The sequence below is a fragment of the Doryrhamphus excisus genome, chromosome 3 (assembly GCF_030265055.1).
Source record: "Doryrhamphus excisus isolate RoL2022-K1 chromosome 3, RoL_Dexc_1.0, whole genome shotgun sequence".
NCBI classification, from domain to species: domain Eukaryota; kingdom Metazoa; phylum Chordata; class Actinopteri; order Syngnathiformes; family Syngnathidae; genus Doryrhamphus; species Doryrhamphus excisus.
In genome coordinates this window covers 28,359,135-28,374,367 of record NC_080468.1, presented here as the reverse complement: position 1 = coordinate 28,374,367, position 15,233 = coordinate 28,359,135, and the positions used below count along the sequence as shown (strand labels likewise).

At 42.5% G+C, this 15,233-nt stretch overlaps 1 protein-coding gene across 2 annotated transcripts in view; it reads right to left on the bottom strand.

Annotated features, from left to right (window-relative positions):
* The window catches only part of rap1gds1 (RAP1, GTP-GDP dissociation stimulator 1), a 19,769-nt gene extending 4,536 nt beyond the window's left edge, over positions 1 to 15,233 (bottom strand). Inside the window, exons 1-14 of one of the 2 annotated variants that reach the window (XM_058066982.1) lie at positions 14,810 to 15,233; positions 11,284 to 11,391; positions 11,086 to 11,208; positions 10,383 to 10,508; positions 7,161 to 7,307; positions 6,391 to 6,519; positions 5,075 to 5,200; positions 4,867 to 5,010; positions 4,666 to 4,797; positions 4,456 to 4,590; positions 4,243 to 4,368; positions 4,032 to 4,171; positions 1,078 to 1,204; positions 857 to 985 (exon numbers count right to left, since the gene is read on the bottom strand). In XM_058066982.1, coding sequence (XP_057922965.1) covers positions 857 to 985; positions 1,078 to 1,204; positions 4,032 to 4,171; positions 4,243 to 4,368; positions 4,456 to 4,590; positions 4,666 to 4,797; positions 4,867 to 5,010; positions 5,075 to 5,200; positions 6,391 to 6,519; positions 7,161 to 7,307; positions 10,383 to 10,508; positions 11,086 to 11,208; positions 11,284 to 11,391; positions 14,810 to 14,813 — 1,696 coding nt within the window. In that variant the 5' untranslated portion in view covers positions 14,814 to 15,233. The remainder of the gene's footprint in view (positions 1 to 856; positions 986 to 1,077; positions 1,205 to 4,031; positions 4,172 to 4,242; positions 4,369 to 4,455; positions 4,591 to 4,665; positions 4,798 to 4,866; positions 5,011 to 5,074; positions 5,201 to 6,390; positions 6,520 to 7,160; positions 7,308 to 10,382; positions 10,509 to 11,085; positions 11,209 to 11,283; positions 11,392 to 14,809) is intronic. The other variant, XM_058066983.1, reaches the window with a different exon arrangement.

Here is a 15,233-nt window from a genome sequence, read left to right as displayed (position 1 = left end):
TGTCATTTTCACTGTGGTGCCATTTAATACCCGGTGGCACATGGCTGACTCTGTGCAGGAGCAAGTTAAGGTAATGTAAGATAAGCTAAGGTAAGGTAAGGCCTTGTGACCAGTATAGAATACAAAATATGACTTGACTTTCAATCATTGTCAACCACAAAAACAGATGAATTAATTAATTAGAATGAATTAGATTGGGGCTGCACGGCGGACGAGTGGTTAGCGCGCAGACCTCACACCTATGAGACCAGGGTTCAATTCCACCCTCGGCCATCTCTGTGTGGAGTTTGCATGTTCTCCCGTGCATGCGTGGGTTTTCTCCGGGTACTCCGGTTTCCTCCCACATTCCAAAAACATGCTAGGTTAATTGGGCACTCCAAATTGTCCATAGGTATGAATGTGAGTGTGAATGGTTGTTTGTCTATATGTGCCCTGTGATTGGCTGGCCACCAGTCCAGGGTGTACCCCGCCTCTCGCCCGAAGACAGCTGGGATAGGCTCCAGCACCCCCGCGACCCTCGTCAGGATAAGCGGTAGAAAATGAATGAATGAATGAATGAATGAATGAATGAATTAGACTGTGAAAAAATGTGATAGGATGAGTGGGCAATGTTCCAACAACAAAATGTCAGTTGACTGTAGCGCATGTATAGTGTATATTTATCCACTTATAGTGTATAGTGTATAAATATACGTATAGTGTAAATATATGTATAATGTATATTTATATTCAAATCGACTGTAGTGTATGTGTAGTTTATGTGTATATTCAAATAGACTGTAGCGCATGAATAGTGTATGTGTATATTCAAATAGACTGTAGCGCACGTGTAGTACATATGTATATTAAAACTCACCAGAGCCCATGACTGCACAAATGAGGATCATGGAGTTATATTTAATTTCAGGCGCACTTCTATCATCGGACAAAAGCTTGTGAAGAACCGCTACGAGGTCCGCTCCCACAAAGTCCTTCTCAGCTGCAACTACAAAACATCAACAATCACATATACTGTATACTGTATACAAACACAGATACTGTATGTAGTGTATTTCATTATTAGTCATTTTATCCTACCCAAATCTAGTGCGGCAATGAGGCCCAGTGCCACCAGTGCTTCGTTCTGCATGATCATGTGCTCACTGGTTGCCATGGTGACCAGGTGCTTGACTCCGCCTGCCTGGATGACCGTCCTGACCACTTCCTGAAGGCAGACGTAGTAGAGCAAGTAGAGCAAGTGAAGATGTGTAAAGTGCAGCTGGGTGATTGTGTGATAAACTTGGGGTTGATGGCAGTGATGAGCGATGAGTCACTCAGTGTCCATCTTCTTTTTCTCCACTTCACTTTGTAAGCTGCTGGAACACAATGACCTAACATGGAGCCAAAGTAAACCAATCTCCTCCATCCAACCCTGTCTTCTGCATCTGTCTATCTCACACCAACATCATGTCCTCCTTCACTACATCCATAAACCTCCTCTTTGGTCTTCCTCTACGCCTCCTACCTGGCAGCTCTAAACACAGCATCCTTCTACCAATGTATTCATCTCTCCTCTGGACATGTCCCAACCATCTCAGTCTGGCCTCTCTGACTTTATCTCCAAGGCCTCTAACATGTAATGTCCCTCTGATGTACTCCTTCCTGATCCTATCCATCCTGGTCACTCCAGATGAGAACCTCAGCATCCTCATCTCTGCTACTTCCAGTTCGGCTTCCTGTCTTTTCTTCAGTGGCACTGACTCTAGACCAGTGTTTCCCAAAATGTGGGCCGCGGCACCTAGTGGGCTGTGGTGGTACTGCAGGTGGGCCATGAGAGGTCATTAAAAATATGACTAATTTTTGCAAATATTATTTTTACATTATTTTATATTTATTGCACAATTAAAAAAATATTTATAGGCCTAAGTAATAACCTATTGAGTGTTATTGACCTGTCACAATATTTTAGGAACCTTATACAGTTTATGATTGAACGTAGCTCTCTGATCATCATGTCAGTCTTGAATGCAGTTATGAAAAGTATGAGAATTAATTCTGTCTTGTGTGTACACCACAAAAGTTTATCCCCCTGCTTTCATTTCAATCCTGAATCTTTATAATAATAATAATAATTATTATTATTATTATCTCCAAGTCATCGAACATGTAATGTCCTCTGATGTACTCCTTCCTGATCCTATCCATCCTGGCCACTCCCGATGAGAGTGTAATAATATTATTACACTCTATTATTACACATAATTATTAATACAGTTAATAATAATAACAATAATGATATTTTTTTTATTATTATTAAGTTAATTGCTCTGAGAACGAGCATTTCGTCTATGTACTGTTTATAGGACAAAGGTGGGCCGCAGACATTTTTTAGATTTTCAAGTGGGCCCTGAGTTGGTAAAGTTTGGGAACCCCTGGTCTCAACCAAACAACATGGCTGGTCTCACCACAGTTTTGTATGCCTTTCCTTTCCTTTTAGCTGGAACTCTTCTATCACACATTACGCCTGACACTTTTCTCCACCCGTTCCATCCTGCCTGCACACACTTCTTTTTCACAATCTCCATTGTTCTGGACTGTTGACCCCAAGTACGTCAAATATCTCTTCTCCCTGTAACCTCACTCTTCCACTTGGGTCCCTCCCATTCACACACATATACTCCGTCTTGCTGTGGCTAATCTTCATTCCTCTCCTTTCCAGGACAAACCTCCACTCTTCTAGCAGCTCCTCCACCTGTTCCTTACTCTCACTACAAATCCCAATGTCTTATGCAAACATCATAGTCATGGAGATTCTTGTCTAAGCTCATCTATCAGCCTGTCCATCACCATAGCAAACAAGAAGGGGCTCAGAGCTGATCCCTGATGCGGTCCCACCTCCACCTTGAACTCTTCTGTCACACCTCCAGCACATCTTACCACTGTCTTCCAGTCCTCATACATGTCCTGCACCACTTGAACATACTTCTCTGTCACCCCACACAATGTGAGGGGTCTACTCAATTATGTGACACACTGTAGAGCAGGGGTCGGGAACCTTTTTGGCTAAGAGAGCCATGAAGGCCAGATATTTTAAAATGTGTATCTGTGAGAGCCATATACATTTTGAATGCAATAAAATGTGTGCATTTTTATGTAAGACCAACAGTTTTAGATATAATGGGCTCTAATTATGTAGACCAGGCACACTACCCCACGCCAATGGGGTGTGGCCAGCATACTTTCGTGAGCAGCGCAGTGTCTAATAATAAATCAAATACTTGCTGCCATTAATGCAACTTCTGCTGCTGCATAGTTTTGAACCGTATTCAGTACACGTATTTCATTCTTTTGGCCATCTTCACCAGAAGGCTTGGTTCTGCAGCTTTAGCTATTTGACTAAAGGAGGGAAGTTTACATTTACATGTTTTTTTGACATCTCAATGACCGAGGTAGACTACAGCATTACCCAGTAATAATCAAGTTTTGGTGTTTGACCTGGAAAATATCATCAGATGGATATGGTTGGCCGTATTGCAGCAGAATATAGATGGACGGATTAAAATGCATAAGAAAGTTGTTGATTTTGAATATTATTTTCAACAGTCATTTCTGTGATGGTTTACTTTAAAATGTTAGCAAAAATACATTTTTATTGTGGTAAGAAATGCTTGAGAGCCAGATACAGTCATCAAAAGAGCCCTACCTGGCTCCCGAGCCATAGGTTCCCTACCTCTGCTGTAGGGGATTCATCGGATTCAGGGATTCATGGAGCCAGGGTACCCCTTTCCCATATTTTTTATGTTTGGCTTGTCTAAGCGGGACAACCAAGAGATACTGGATAACCGCTTATGAATGCTTCGAAGTTCAGGCCTGTGGAAGTACACATTCAACTCCATTCGACAATACCACTACAACACCAAGGACTGGTGAACAGGAAGATCTGGAAAAGACACACATGATCTGCATTTGGCTGCACTAACGATACAAAGCAAAGACCACAATCATCAGCAAGACTACAATGCAGTACAAAGGATTTCTCATAAGTGGCTTACCTTGGACTTGCTATGTCGAATAAGAGCAGAAAGAAGCCGATTAGACTCTCCCATCACGCCAGCATGATCTTTAGCTTCACACCACTCCACCAGACGCTCCACCAGCTTCACGTTGGTGCCCAGCTGGTCCGCTGCCTCCACTAGTCGCCAGAAGAAGTCACATTTAGCACACGGGCTTTGATTTCTTTGTCACTTGCATCACAATTTCTACCTTGTGTATCGATGAGCATACGTAAAGTGCCCAAGAGTTTAAACTGGACCGGCGGCATCTCGGACTGCAAGAACTTCAACACCACATCGGCCACGCCGGCGGACAGCATCTTAGATTTGTTCACCACTAAAAGTGGACACACACACACGTAAAAAGGCTAGTGGCGTGGCTCATTTCGGCCATATTGGATACATAGAGTACAGTTGGATGTACCAGGTATGGCCAGATTCCGTAGAGCGCTTAGAGCTGCGTGTTGAACTGTAACATTGCCTTCCACAATATGGCGATCCAGCAGTTCTAGAAGCTTCTGCACGATGCCAGTGTCCACCATATGGATGCAGTTACCATCTGTGGAACATAAACACACAAGTCAGGAGGTCAAATAGCTAGCATAATCAGCAGGAATGTAAAGCCAAATCTTACCGTTGCGGGCAAAATTAGCAATAGCAAGAGCGCCAGCTAGCTGCAGCTGGTGGTTATGAGACGGTATCCAGGAGAGAACTCTCTGGAAAACACTCCCTTTTCCACCCTCAAACAGCTTCTGCATGGACTCATCTGGACAAGACAGTCAAATGACATGATGGTGCCAAGGACGCCTCGTGTGGACACGATGCACCGCCTTACCTCCCAGCAGCAGGAGCACCATGAGGTCTGAGGCGGTCTTCAGCTGGGCCACGTCCTCCTCCCGGTCTCCATCCACAGTTTGGGCCACCACCTCGAGGAGACACTCCACCAAGCCTGCCTCCACCAGCTGCAACTTGATCACATCTGGACAGGATAGGACAGCATTCATAGCAACAATAACAATCACAGCAATAACCACAATCATTACCGTTTTCTGCCAGAGGAGCCAACACCTCAAAAATCATTTCTTTCTTCTCATGCTCTGTTTGCTTCTGGAAGAGACGAACCAGCTCCTCTGCAATGTTGGTGGATGCAAACTGCTCTTTGCTCGACTCTGAAGACACAAACCAAAGATGTGTCTGTTAAAACCATACTAACAAAACTGTGTGTGTGTTAATTATCAGTCAGTGACAACACAACTGAACGCTAAATGCAGTTTTTAAATTAAGCTTTTTATTATTAAGGGAGAAAAAAAAGCCTAAGCTACATGGCCCTGTGTGAAAAATTGATTCCCCCCCCATTAAAACATAACTCAGCTGAAATGAATTGAGATCTATCAGTGTGGAAAATGTTATAAAGCCATTTCTAAAGTTTGGGACTCCAGCCAACCACGTTGAGAGCCATTATCCACAAATGGCCAAAACATGGAACAGTGGTGAACCTTCCCAGGAGTGGCCGGCCAACTAAAATGACCACAAGAGCGCAGCCACGACTCATCCGAGAGGTCACAAAAGACCCCACAACAACATCCAAAGAAGTGCAGGCCTCACTTGCCTCAGTTAAGGTCAGTGTTCATGACTCCAGCATAAGAAAGACACTGGGCAAAAACGGCCTGCATGGCAGAGTTCCAAGACCAAAACCACTGCTGAACAAAAAGAACATTAAGGCTGATCTCCATTTGGCCAGAAATCATCTTGACGATCACCAAGACCTCTGGGAAAATACTCTGTGGTCTGACCAGACAAAAGTTTAATTTTTTAAAGCGTGTGTGTCCCATTACATCAGGCGTAAAAGTCATTAGAACATGATAGCAAGAGAAAATATGGTGGTGGTAGTGTGATGGTATGGGGCTGTTTTGCTGCTTCAGGACCTGGAAGACTTGCTGTGATAAACGGAAGCATGAATTGTGCTGAAGGAGAATGTCCGGCCATCTGTTGGTGACCTCAAGCTGAAAGCAACTTGGGTTGTGCAGCAGGACAATGATCCAAAACACACCAGCAAGTCCACCTTTGAAGGGCTGAAGAAAAACCAAATGAAGACTTTGGAGCGGCCTAGTCCAAGTCCTGAGCTTGAATCCTATTGAGATGCTGTGGCATGACCTTCAAAAGGCTTCATGCTCAAATGTGGCTTTTTTTTTTAATTATTTTATGAAATAAAGTTTGTATAAATAGAGAAATTACGTTAAATACAACTGCATCAAATTCATTTCAAATAGTATAATAATAATAATAATGAAAAAATTATGATAATTGCCACTTACATAATAAAAACAAAAAGACCAAATAATGAACGTTAATGACTCACCAAGCTCGGCTAAGTTCCCAAAGGCGATGAGACACATTTCGGTCAGGGCAGTGTTGTGAGAATGGACGCCAAGGAGCTTCACCAGGGTGGGAATGACACCCATGCTGATCAGCTGAGCTTGTAAGGAATCTAAAGTCAGAAGAATAATTCCAGATGAAGCAACGGCAACGATTATAGGGAGCGGTTTTCTAGTTGTTAGCATGAGCGTAAGCATTTGACTGCTAGGATATTAGGAGCACCTGGAAAAGAAAGGAAACACGCTGGTAAGCCAAATAAAACCACCACAAAATAAAGAATCCATTTTGGTATGAAGTCACTCAAAAATAGTCAATTAACATTATCTAAAACAATATTTTAGGACAAAGTCATGAAATGTTTACATTCAACACATAGCGTATTTTAAAATACGATAGCGATATGTGAGGGGGCATTTGACTTCATATATCATGTCATAATATTTTCAGATTGATTAATGTAACAAATACAGTATATGAATGCATATTTAGTTTATACTATGACTTCAGGGCTTTTTACTTCAAAGGATCATCATAAAATCATATTGGGGCTAAGCTTTATTTGCTTAAAAAAGGTCCCTCGATGTTAATTGACAGCTCCAGCAAAGGGAAAGCTGAAAAATAGCAAAGCATGGCAAAAAACAAACAGCCAAAAACACACCCGTGTGTCTGTGAAATAATAGAAAGTTTTAGCGTGTATGAGGAGAGAGTAGCCCGCTGATGAGTTCTATCACATTAGGTGACGGCCATCATTACCATTATCATTGCTATAGTTCGTCAGCATGCCGCAAAAGACTGTCAAGAGCTTCTCGTTTGCCACGTGGGTATTTTGGGAGAGGGTTTTAATGTGTTCAGCTACTATTTGAGCCCCTCCTGCCAGGTCAACCGCGATCCTGCCCTCATCTGCAAAACAAAAGAGGCCGGGACACAAATCAAGCACAAAGAAAAGGAGGGAAAATAAGAATGTGGGAAAAATAACCATGATATTTGATGGTATCAAACAGGAATAATGCATGTATAATGCAATAATAATAATAATAATAATGCAATAATGCAAGTCTGTCATGTTCAGTACACGTAAGGAAGCTCTGATGCTACAAGAAGCAATGTTTCAATGTACACATCAAATAAGACGAAATATTCCAGCCTTGTTCAGACATAATGGGCTCTAATTTCGTGGCGCAGCGCATGGCGCACCACTGTGTGCAGCTAATTTGGTACACTGGGCTGTGCCAACATGGGCGTGGCAGCGCACCAGGGGAGGTGTCCCCATTTTCAGCTTGGCACAGTGACAATTTCGAAGCAAAGCAGTGCGCCAAAGGTGCGCCGAAAGCTTGCCAGCTCTGACCTGGTTTATTCTTGGCGCAGGCAAAAGCGCACCCTGCGCAGTGATAAATTCGCTGACAACGGGTGCGCGAGCAACCACTATGTAATGTAAGCTGTACCATCATGTACACTTTGGTATTCATTGACCCATCACATCTGATGTCAGATCAAAGATGTCACGTTTGGTGGGAACTCAACCTGACAGCAGCTGAAAGTATGATGCCAACCGAGGCCGGCTTTACACTGGGGCAGGAGGGCGCAATGTCCCCCGAAATAAATGGCTTTCCCCGCCTTCATAAACCCCCAAAATAATCTCTGTGGATGTGCTTAATGCTTTTTATACCCCAGATCATCTCTCCCTGCCCTCCTCTCAATAACCATCCAATAACTGTTAGTATGCAAATGAGCCAACACCAGCACAGACTTTATGGAAACAGAGAAAGTGAGCCATTAGACATCTAATAATTAACAACAACTAAAACCAAATAATATAAAGCTGGTTGTGTTAAACACTGCATGTCTTCTCTCCTCCCTCTTTGACACTTGCGCTTGTGGGAGGGACAGAGGCGAGGGTGTGGCGCGCTGCGCCGGACTGCACCACTCATGAAAATCGCAAAGTGCGTTGGCCACGCACCTTCCCTGTGCCACGCCTGGTCTATGAAATTAAATCCCAATACGTCACATCCCATGTGGATTCCTCTGACCAGCAGGCTTTCCAACACCACAACCCGACAGCTGGCACTGAAACCTCCACAAGCAGGCAGCAATTTGACTTTAAAGTGCATGCACTCAAATCGCACCTAAACCTTAAGGAAAAAAAACGTTATACCTTCATCCAAATTGAAGACAGACATGCCATTCTTGGCCCACGTTGAGATCTCAGCTACGATCACGCAATTTCAACGCCTGCTCAGCACACTCGGCACAAAAATGGGGCAACTTCCTCAAATGTGCAGCGAGCCGATTGAAAGATATTACAAATAAATGTATAATAAATAATTAAAATGTAATTTAAAATTAGATTGAGGGGAAGTTATAATATATGTAAATAAATAACTCGTCAGAATATTACAAGAAGGAAGTAGAAATAGTCGGGGAAAAAACTCCAACAACAGCTGTACATTTATGAGATTAAGTCAAAATATTAAGAGGGAAAAAAATCATACTCTGAGATTAAAAGTCAAATGGTATGAGACTAAACTCCTAATGTTATGAGATAAAATAGTCATTTTAGTCACATTAGTCACATGAAATATTAAAGGAAAAAGACATTTTGAAAAAAATGTGTGATATTACAAGAAATAAACAAAACAATGACTAAAGTTGAAAAAAACAAGGTCAGCATGAATAGAAAAAACAGCTGTATAAAGAATAAAGGCAAAATATTAAGAAAAAAAATAGCGAGAAAAAAGGTAAGAATTCTGTGTGAATTAACCCATAATACTGTATTACGAGGAAAAATAATGTCACTTTAGTAGCAATATTAAGGAAAAATATGTTTTTGTAAGGTGTGTCATAAAAAACAAACAAACCTGAAAGTTGGAATTTTTGGAAAATTTGGTTGGGGAAATTTTTTTATAATATTTGGGAATAAAGCCAAAGCTTAGCTGTCTTACAGACATGCCCATATAAGAAAGTCCCTGGCCCTCTGTGACATCACAAAGGGACAGTTTTACCAGGCCTTTTGAAACAGAGCGTTTTGAGCCATCCCAATCTTCTTTCAGGGTTCACTTCCAAATGTGCAAACCTCATGATCTGAAACGTTGGTTTAACACCATGGTTTAACACCAGAATATCCAACATTTTAACTACATTTATAGGTCAGAAAAGTGGAAAAAGCATCATAGGGCCCCTTTGACAAACAACCATTCCCACCCACATTCATACCTATGGACAATTTGGAGTGACCAATGTTTTTGGGAGGAAACCAAGTACCCGGAGAAAAACAGTTTGTTTATTTATTTTTTATATGTGCCCTGTGATTGGCTGGCCACCAGTCCAGGGTGTACCCCACCTCTGGCCCCAGCAACCCCCCACACTAGTGAGGATAAGCGGCATAGAAGATGGATGGATGAAAATAATAAGACATAACTGGTAATACTGTGTCATGAGAAAAAAATCTGGTCATTTTAGTAGCATAATGTTGAAATTGTAAAGATATATATTTTGTATTATATTTTTTATATTATATTATTATGTATTTTTTTTATAATTTTATTATATGAATAAAGCCAAAATATACATATAAGCATTCTTCACCAAGTGGCCCTGGCTTGTTGGTATCATCTCGTGCAGCAGCAGATGCGTGTGCATGCGCCTAATAACACGCACGGGTGATTTCCTGGGCTTCGTATAAGTGAGGGCCGATTAGAACGATAAAATCCACATCACGGAACATCTACTATCTATCTGAATAGAGGTGCTGTCATGCACAGTCTTGTCAGCTTTTCCGGGCTTCTGATTGGACAATATGCGCATGACAACCAGTGAATATGTTTTTATGTGGAGAGACTTTTTTTTTAACAAATGTGCATGATTAACAATATCTGAATAAAACTGCGACACAAAAACGGTCTGCATGCACACATAAAAGCACACCATGGCGGTCAGTTGTCAGGCGGTGTTGTTGCAACAATACCAAACCCTACTTACGACTATCGTAACAGATGTTGCCAAGGGCTCGCCCTGTCTGAAGCAGAACCTCTTGATCGGTGGAGTTTAGCAGTTCAATGAGAGGCGGGATGAGGCCGGCTTCCACGCAGGGACTCCGCATGAATTCTACGGAAGAAAAACCAGGCTAGCAGTTAAAGAAAAACTGGACATTTTGGGGAGGAGGGATTTGGTCCATCATCTACACTCCTTATGTGAGACGTGAACATACACGTCTTTCTCCAATATGTAGCCTTACCTTTGGCTAGTGTCCTGAGGCACAGTGACCAGTGTGTGGTGAAGCTAGCCAGTGAGGTGTGGCGGGAACGTCGTTCCTGGACGTTACTATGTCAGAATAACAAAGTCTAAGGTTCGGAACGGGTCCTTCGTCTTGATGACGTGTTTGTACAAAGACGCTGAACCAAATCGCTTGCTGCAGTGGAGGTTTATGATGCTAAGCTTTGACAATGGGACCCAACCGGGACAGCAAACAGACGCTTGGCATGGCAGAAGGCGTGCAGCAGTGCATGGAAAAGTGGTAATGCCAGTGGAAATCTTGGAAGAAAGTGGGAATGTCATCATTCCCGTCATCATTTTCATGTCTCACATAAGGATGGTGGATGATGGGCAGCAGTCCCACTGAAGTACAGTTCTCCTTTGAAAGGTCTTTGTTATAAAACTGACATGTCAGCAATAAAATTCTTACCGTTTTTTGCCATCTCTGCAATGATGTTAGCGACTTTTGGGGTGCAGGATGACTGCGGGGAAAGCAGGGTGGGCAGCAGAGGAAGGACCCCCATTTCCTGGATCTTCACGCTTGCCTCTGTGCCTGGAGAGAACACAGTCGTCGTTACACGGACCAGGTTCGTGTTAATTAGTGCAAGAAAATTGAGAAAAAAGGTACTATTGTTGATGAGGGCTTTGAGCAGGCAGTCCAGGCAGCTCTCTACGCTGTCTGACGTGCTGTCCGTCGATGAAAGTTTCAGCTTCTCCAGGACGTCACTCAGGTTATCTGGAACACCAAAATAAGAAAAGCATAGCCGATGGTGACAAAGAACACTGACATTATATTGAATGCACCTTACATACGGTACACGCCCCTAGAGGGCAGTGTATACTAATATTTTTTTTATCTACACCAAGCACATTTCTTGTGTAAATCATAACATGGGGGCAGGGGGCACTTGGCTTTTCTGGTTGGGAAAGAAATCGACTAAAATAGTCATCCAGAAAATAATTAAATATTTTTTCAAAACATAAAATGGCTAAATAAGTTGAATAAAGAAGCCTACAGCCTCAGTAAAATGCTGTGTATGCGGATGTGGCATCTGTAAAGCTGAAGGTAGAGTTTAAAACGCTAGCAGCAAAACACTGACAACATATTGATGAACATCCCTTGAAATACACCCGATGACCTGCAAAGACAGAGAATACACCCATTTTTCAAAAGTAGTACACCACAATGGCAATTTTAATGAATGCACACACGCACAGTTCAGTTCCAAATGTGAATATTGTAAATAGTTCATGGTGTAATATTTGTAAAACAACCATTTTGTGTTGTTTATTTTGGTATTGCTGTTTAGATATTTGAGCTGTCACAAAAGCAACAAATATTTGTATCAATGTGAAAATTATGCTTGAAATGTATCTTTTCACGAAAAACTTTTCTAGTCAGGAAGTGATATTTTCCTGAAACTTGTTATAACCAATGTTATACTGCTGATTACTAAAGAACAGAAAAAGGTAAAAACAAAGCTTTTTTCCTAATGAAAGACAGGAGTCGAGTCTTTAATTTGGTAGATCCCATGTTTATATAGCCATAGAAGACAATATTCTGCGTGCAATTTGACTGAAAGATCAATCAAAATGACCTAAAATGGCCGCTACTGGAGGGGTTGTCTTTTGAAAAATGACTGGGATTGAATGCGTTAATGTAATTTTTTCCCTGTTAGCAGCTTATTAACTAGCTTACAAAATGTCAAGCGAAACTGCAAGTTACGTCGGCCGCCGATGTCATCAGCGCAGACCTCACAGCTAGGAGACCCGAGTTCAATCCCACCCTCAGCAATCTCTGTGTGGAGTTTGCATGTTCTTGTGGGATTTCTCCGGGTACTCCTCCCCTTTTCCGGAAACATGCTAGGTTAATTGGCCACTCCAAATTGTCCTTTGGTATGAATGTGGGTGGGAATGGTTGTTTGTCTATATGTGCCCTGTGATTGGCTGGCCACCAGTCCAGGGTGTACCCCGCCTCTTGCCCGCTGGGATAGGCTCCAGCACCCCCTCGTGAGGATAAGCGGTAGAAAATGAATGAATGAAGATTTAAGGTTAAATTGGAGACACGAATGTCCCCAAAGACACTGTGTGGCTGAAAGATCAACCGGCACCATCTTCCTGTTTTAAGTCACGTACAGAATCACACCTTCAATGAAGGAAAAAGTACCCTTGAATGTTCATTTAAGCCTTTCATTCTCCAGTTGTAGATATTTCCAATTGCTGTATGTATGCCAACATATACATTCATTCATTTACTGCTGCTTATCCTCACGAGGCTCGCGGGGGTGCTGGAGCCTATCCCAGCTGTCTTCGGGCGCAAGGTGGGGTACACCCTGGACTGGTCACCAGCCAATCACAGGACACATATAGACAAACAACCATTCACACTCACATTCATACCTATGGACAATTTGGAGTCGCCAATTAACCTAGCATGTTTTTGGAATGTGGGAGGAAACCGGAGTACTTGAACATGCAAACTCCACACAGAGATGGCCGAGGGTGGAATTGAACTCGGGTCTCCTAGCTTTGAGGCCTGCCTGCTAACCACTCTCTGCCGTGCAACCCTTCAACATATATATGGTATATGATAAAACAGTAATTTGTGTCACCATTTTTGGCTTTATGGAACAGATGAATTGGATTTACAATATTTCTTATGGGGAAATGAATTTGGTTAACATCCGTTTCAGTCGGATCTTCTGGGAGGAATTCATGTGCTAACCACGGTTCCACTGTACTTCCTTTAATAGGAATGATTGAAAGAACGTGCACACATTTGTCAGGGAATGGTATGCTATCTGCAGAAGAACAGGCATGACAGAATAAAATAAATACACGGGAGGCTAACTAGTTAGCTGGGCAGCTTGCTGTGTTTATAGTCATAGATGTCCCTGCAGCCATCCCTGTGCAATGTGGTGCAAACAAAGACCCACGTTTGAGACACTACAACAACAGAAAATGTTCCCAATGCTAACATGCGAATTATTATGTCTATTATATTAGGTATTGTGTTTGTTAATATTGACTCCTACTTTGCAGAAATTCACTTACCACGTTTGGCTCTGGAATCAATTAACAGCGATAAACGAGAGATGACTGTGTAGCTAGGCAGGATTGGTACCACGCATTCAGTGCTTTGAGCACGCTATAAACCTTCCAATCCTACCTACCTCGGTGTTCCCATCGTCACTAGTTTGAGACGTGTGGTTGTTGTCATCAGAGTCCAAGCAGAAGCAGTAGTCATTCTACATTTCATCCGAGTTAAGATAGGAGCATCATTCTGGAAATTTACTACCTCCTGATGCCGCAGGCTAAGCATCATGGGAACTGTAGTTCTTTTAGTGTAAAGGTAAAGCTAATCTACTGCATTCTGCAAGCAGTACATCACATGGTGACACTGGCACAATACATTGCAAGCGAAATGGAAGCGCTAATTCTGTTGTATAGCAAAAAATCCTGGAGAAGAATGTCTGGCCATCTGTTGGTGACCTCAAGCTGAAAGCAACTTGGGTTGTGCAGCAGGAATCACGATGCAATCGTACTATGTATCAAAAATATATTAAAAAAAAACATAAAAATGCCTGTCTTCCCCGGAACAGACACCTGTCACTCTCTGCAGTTGAGTAAATAAATAGGGAGCATCATTTAAAAAGGTTTCTTACAGGGAAAGCCATGTGTCAGCATAAATAAATAACCAAGAGTGCGTTAGCAAGAAGAAGCAACAGGACGGGGCTGCTTGCTTGCAGCTTGTGTTGCATAACAGCTGTAATTTAAAGATGGAGTGCCATCTGCACCATCAACACCACCGAGGCGGCGGCTGCCATTTCAGAGGATGGCACCTCCATTAAACATAAAAATAATAATTAAGAAAAATAACCACAATTACGACAATAATTACGATAATAGGAAGACGTGAAAAGCAAGGAGGGATGCTACCCCACCCTGTGTATGCAGATGCACGAAACACATCACTAAAAGCACTTTATAGCAGAGATAACGTGACAGGAAATGAATTATTGCAGCTTTATTCAGGTTTAATCAATGTGTTATTTAATTCAACACAGCAGCAGGTAATTGTTTGAACGATCCGTAGACTGCCAACGCCGAATGAATGGAAAAACATGCTAAGCTAGCTAGCATGGTCGACTCACCCATCTCGACAGGATGCTTGCACCAGGGAATAGACGGCAGTGGGGGCGGTGAAGCTCTCCAGGGCGGTTGTTCAGGAAGAAGGTCTCTAAAGGCGAGAGAGCAGAGCTTCACTCCGCTCGGATCGGATCTGATCGGATCGACTCGGCACGCCCCTCGGAACGAACGATAAAGTTAGCCGCTGAGTTCGCTAGCCAAGCCTGTTAGCGTCCACGGCTATCAGCTGTCTCGAATACTTCCTGTAAAAAAAAATGAAAGCACCCGCTACGTAAAAGTGTATTTAATACACGACACGCCTTCTCCTTTCTACATAAATTACAAATATTCTTAAACAATATGAGCCTATTTAATGGTTTGCCCGGTGAGGTATTGCATGGGGGCGCTGGCTTTTCGAACGCGTATCAAACACTTTTCCTGCTTCTACGA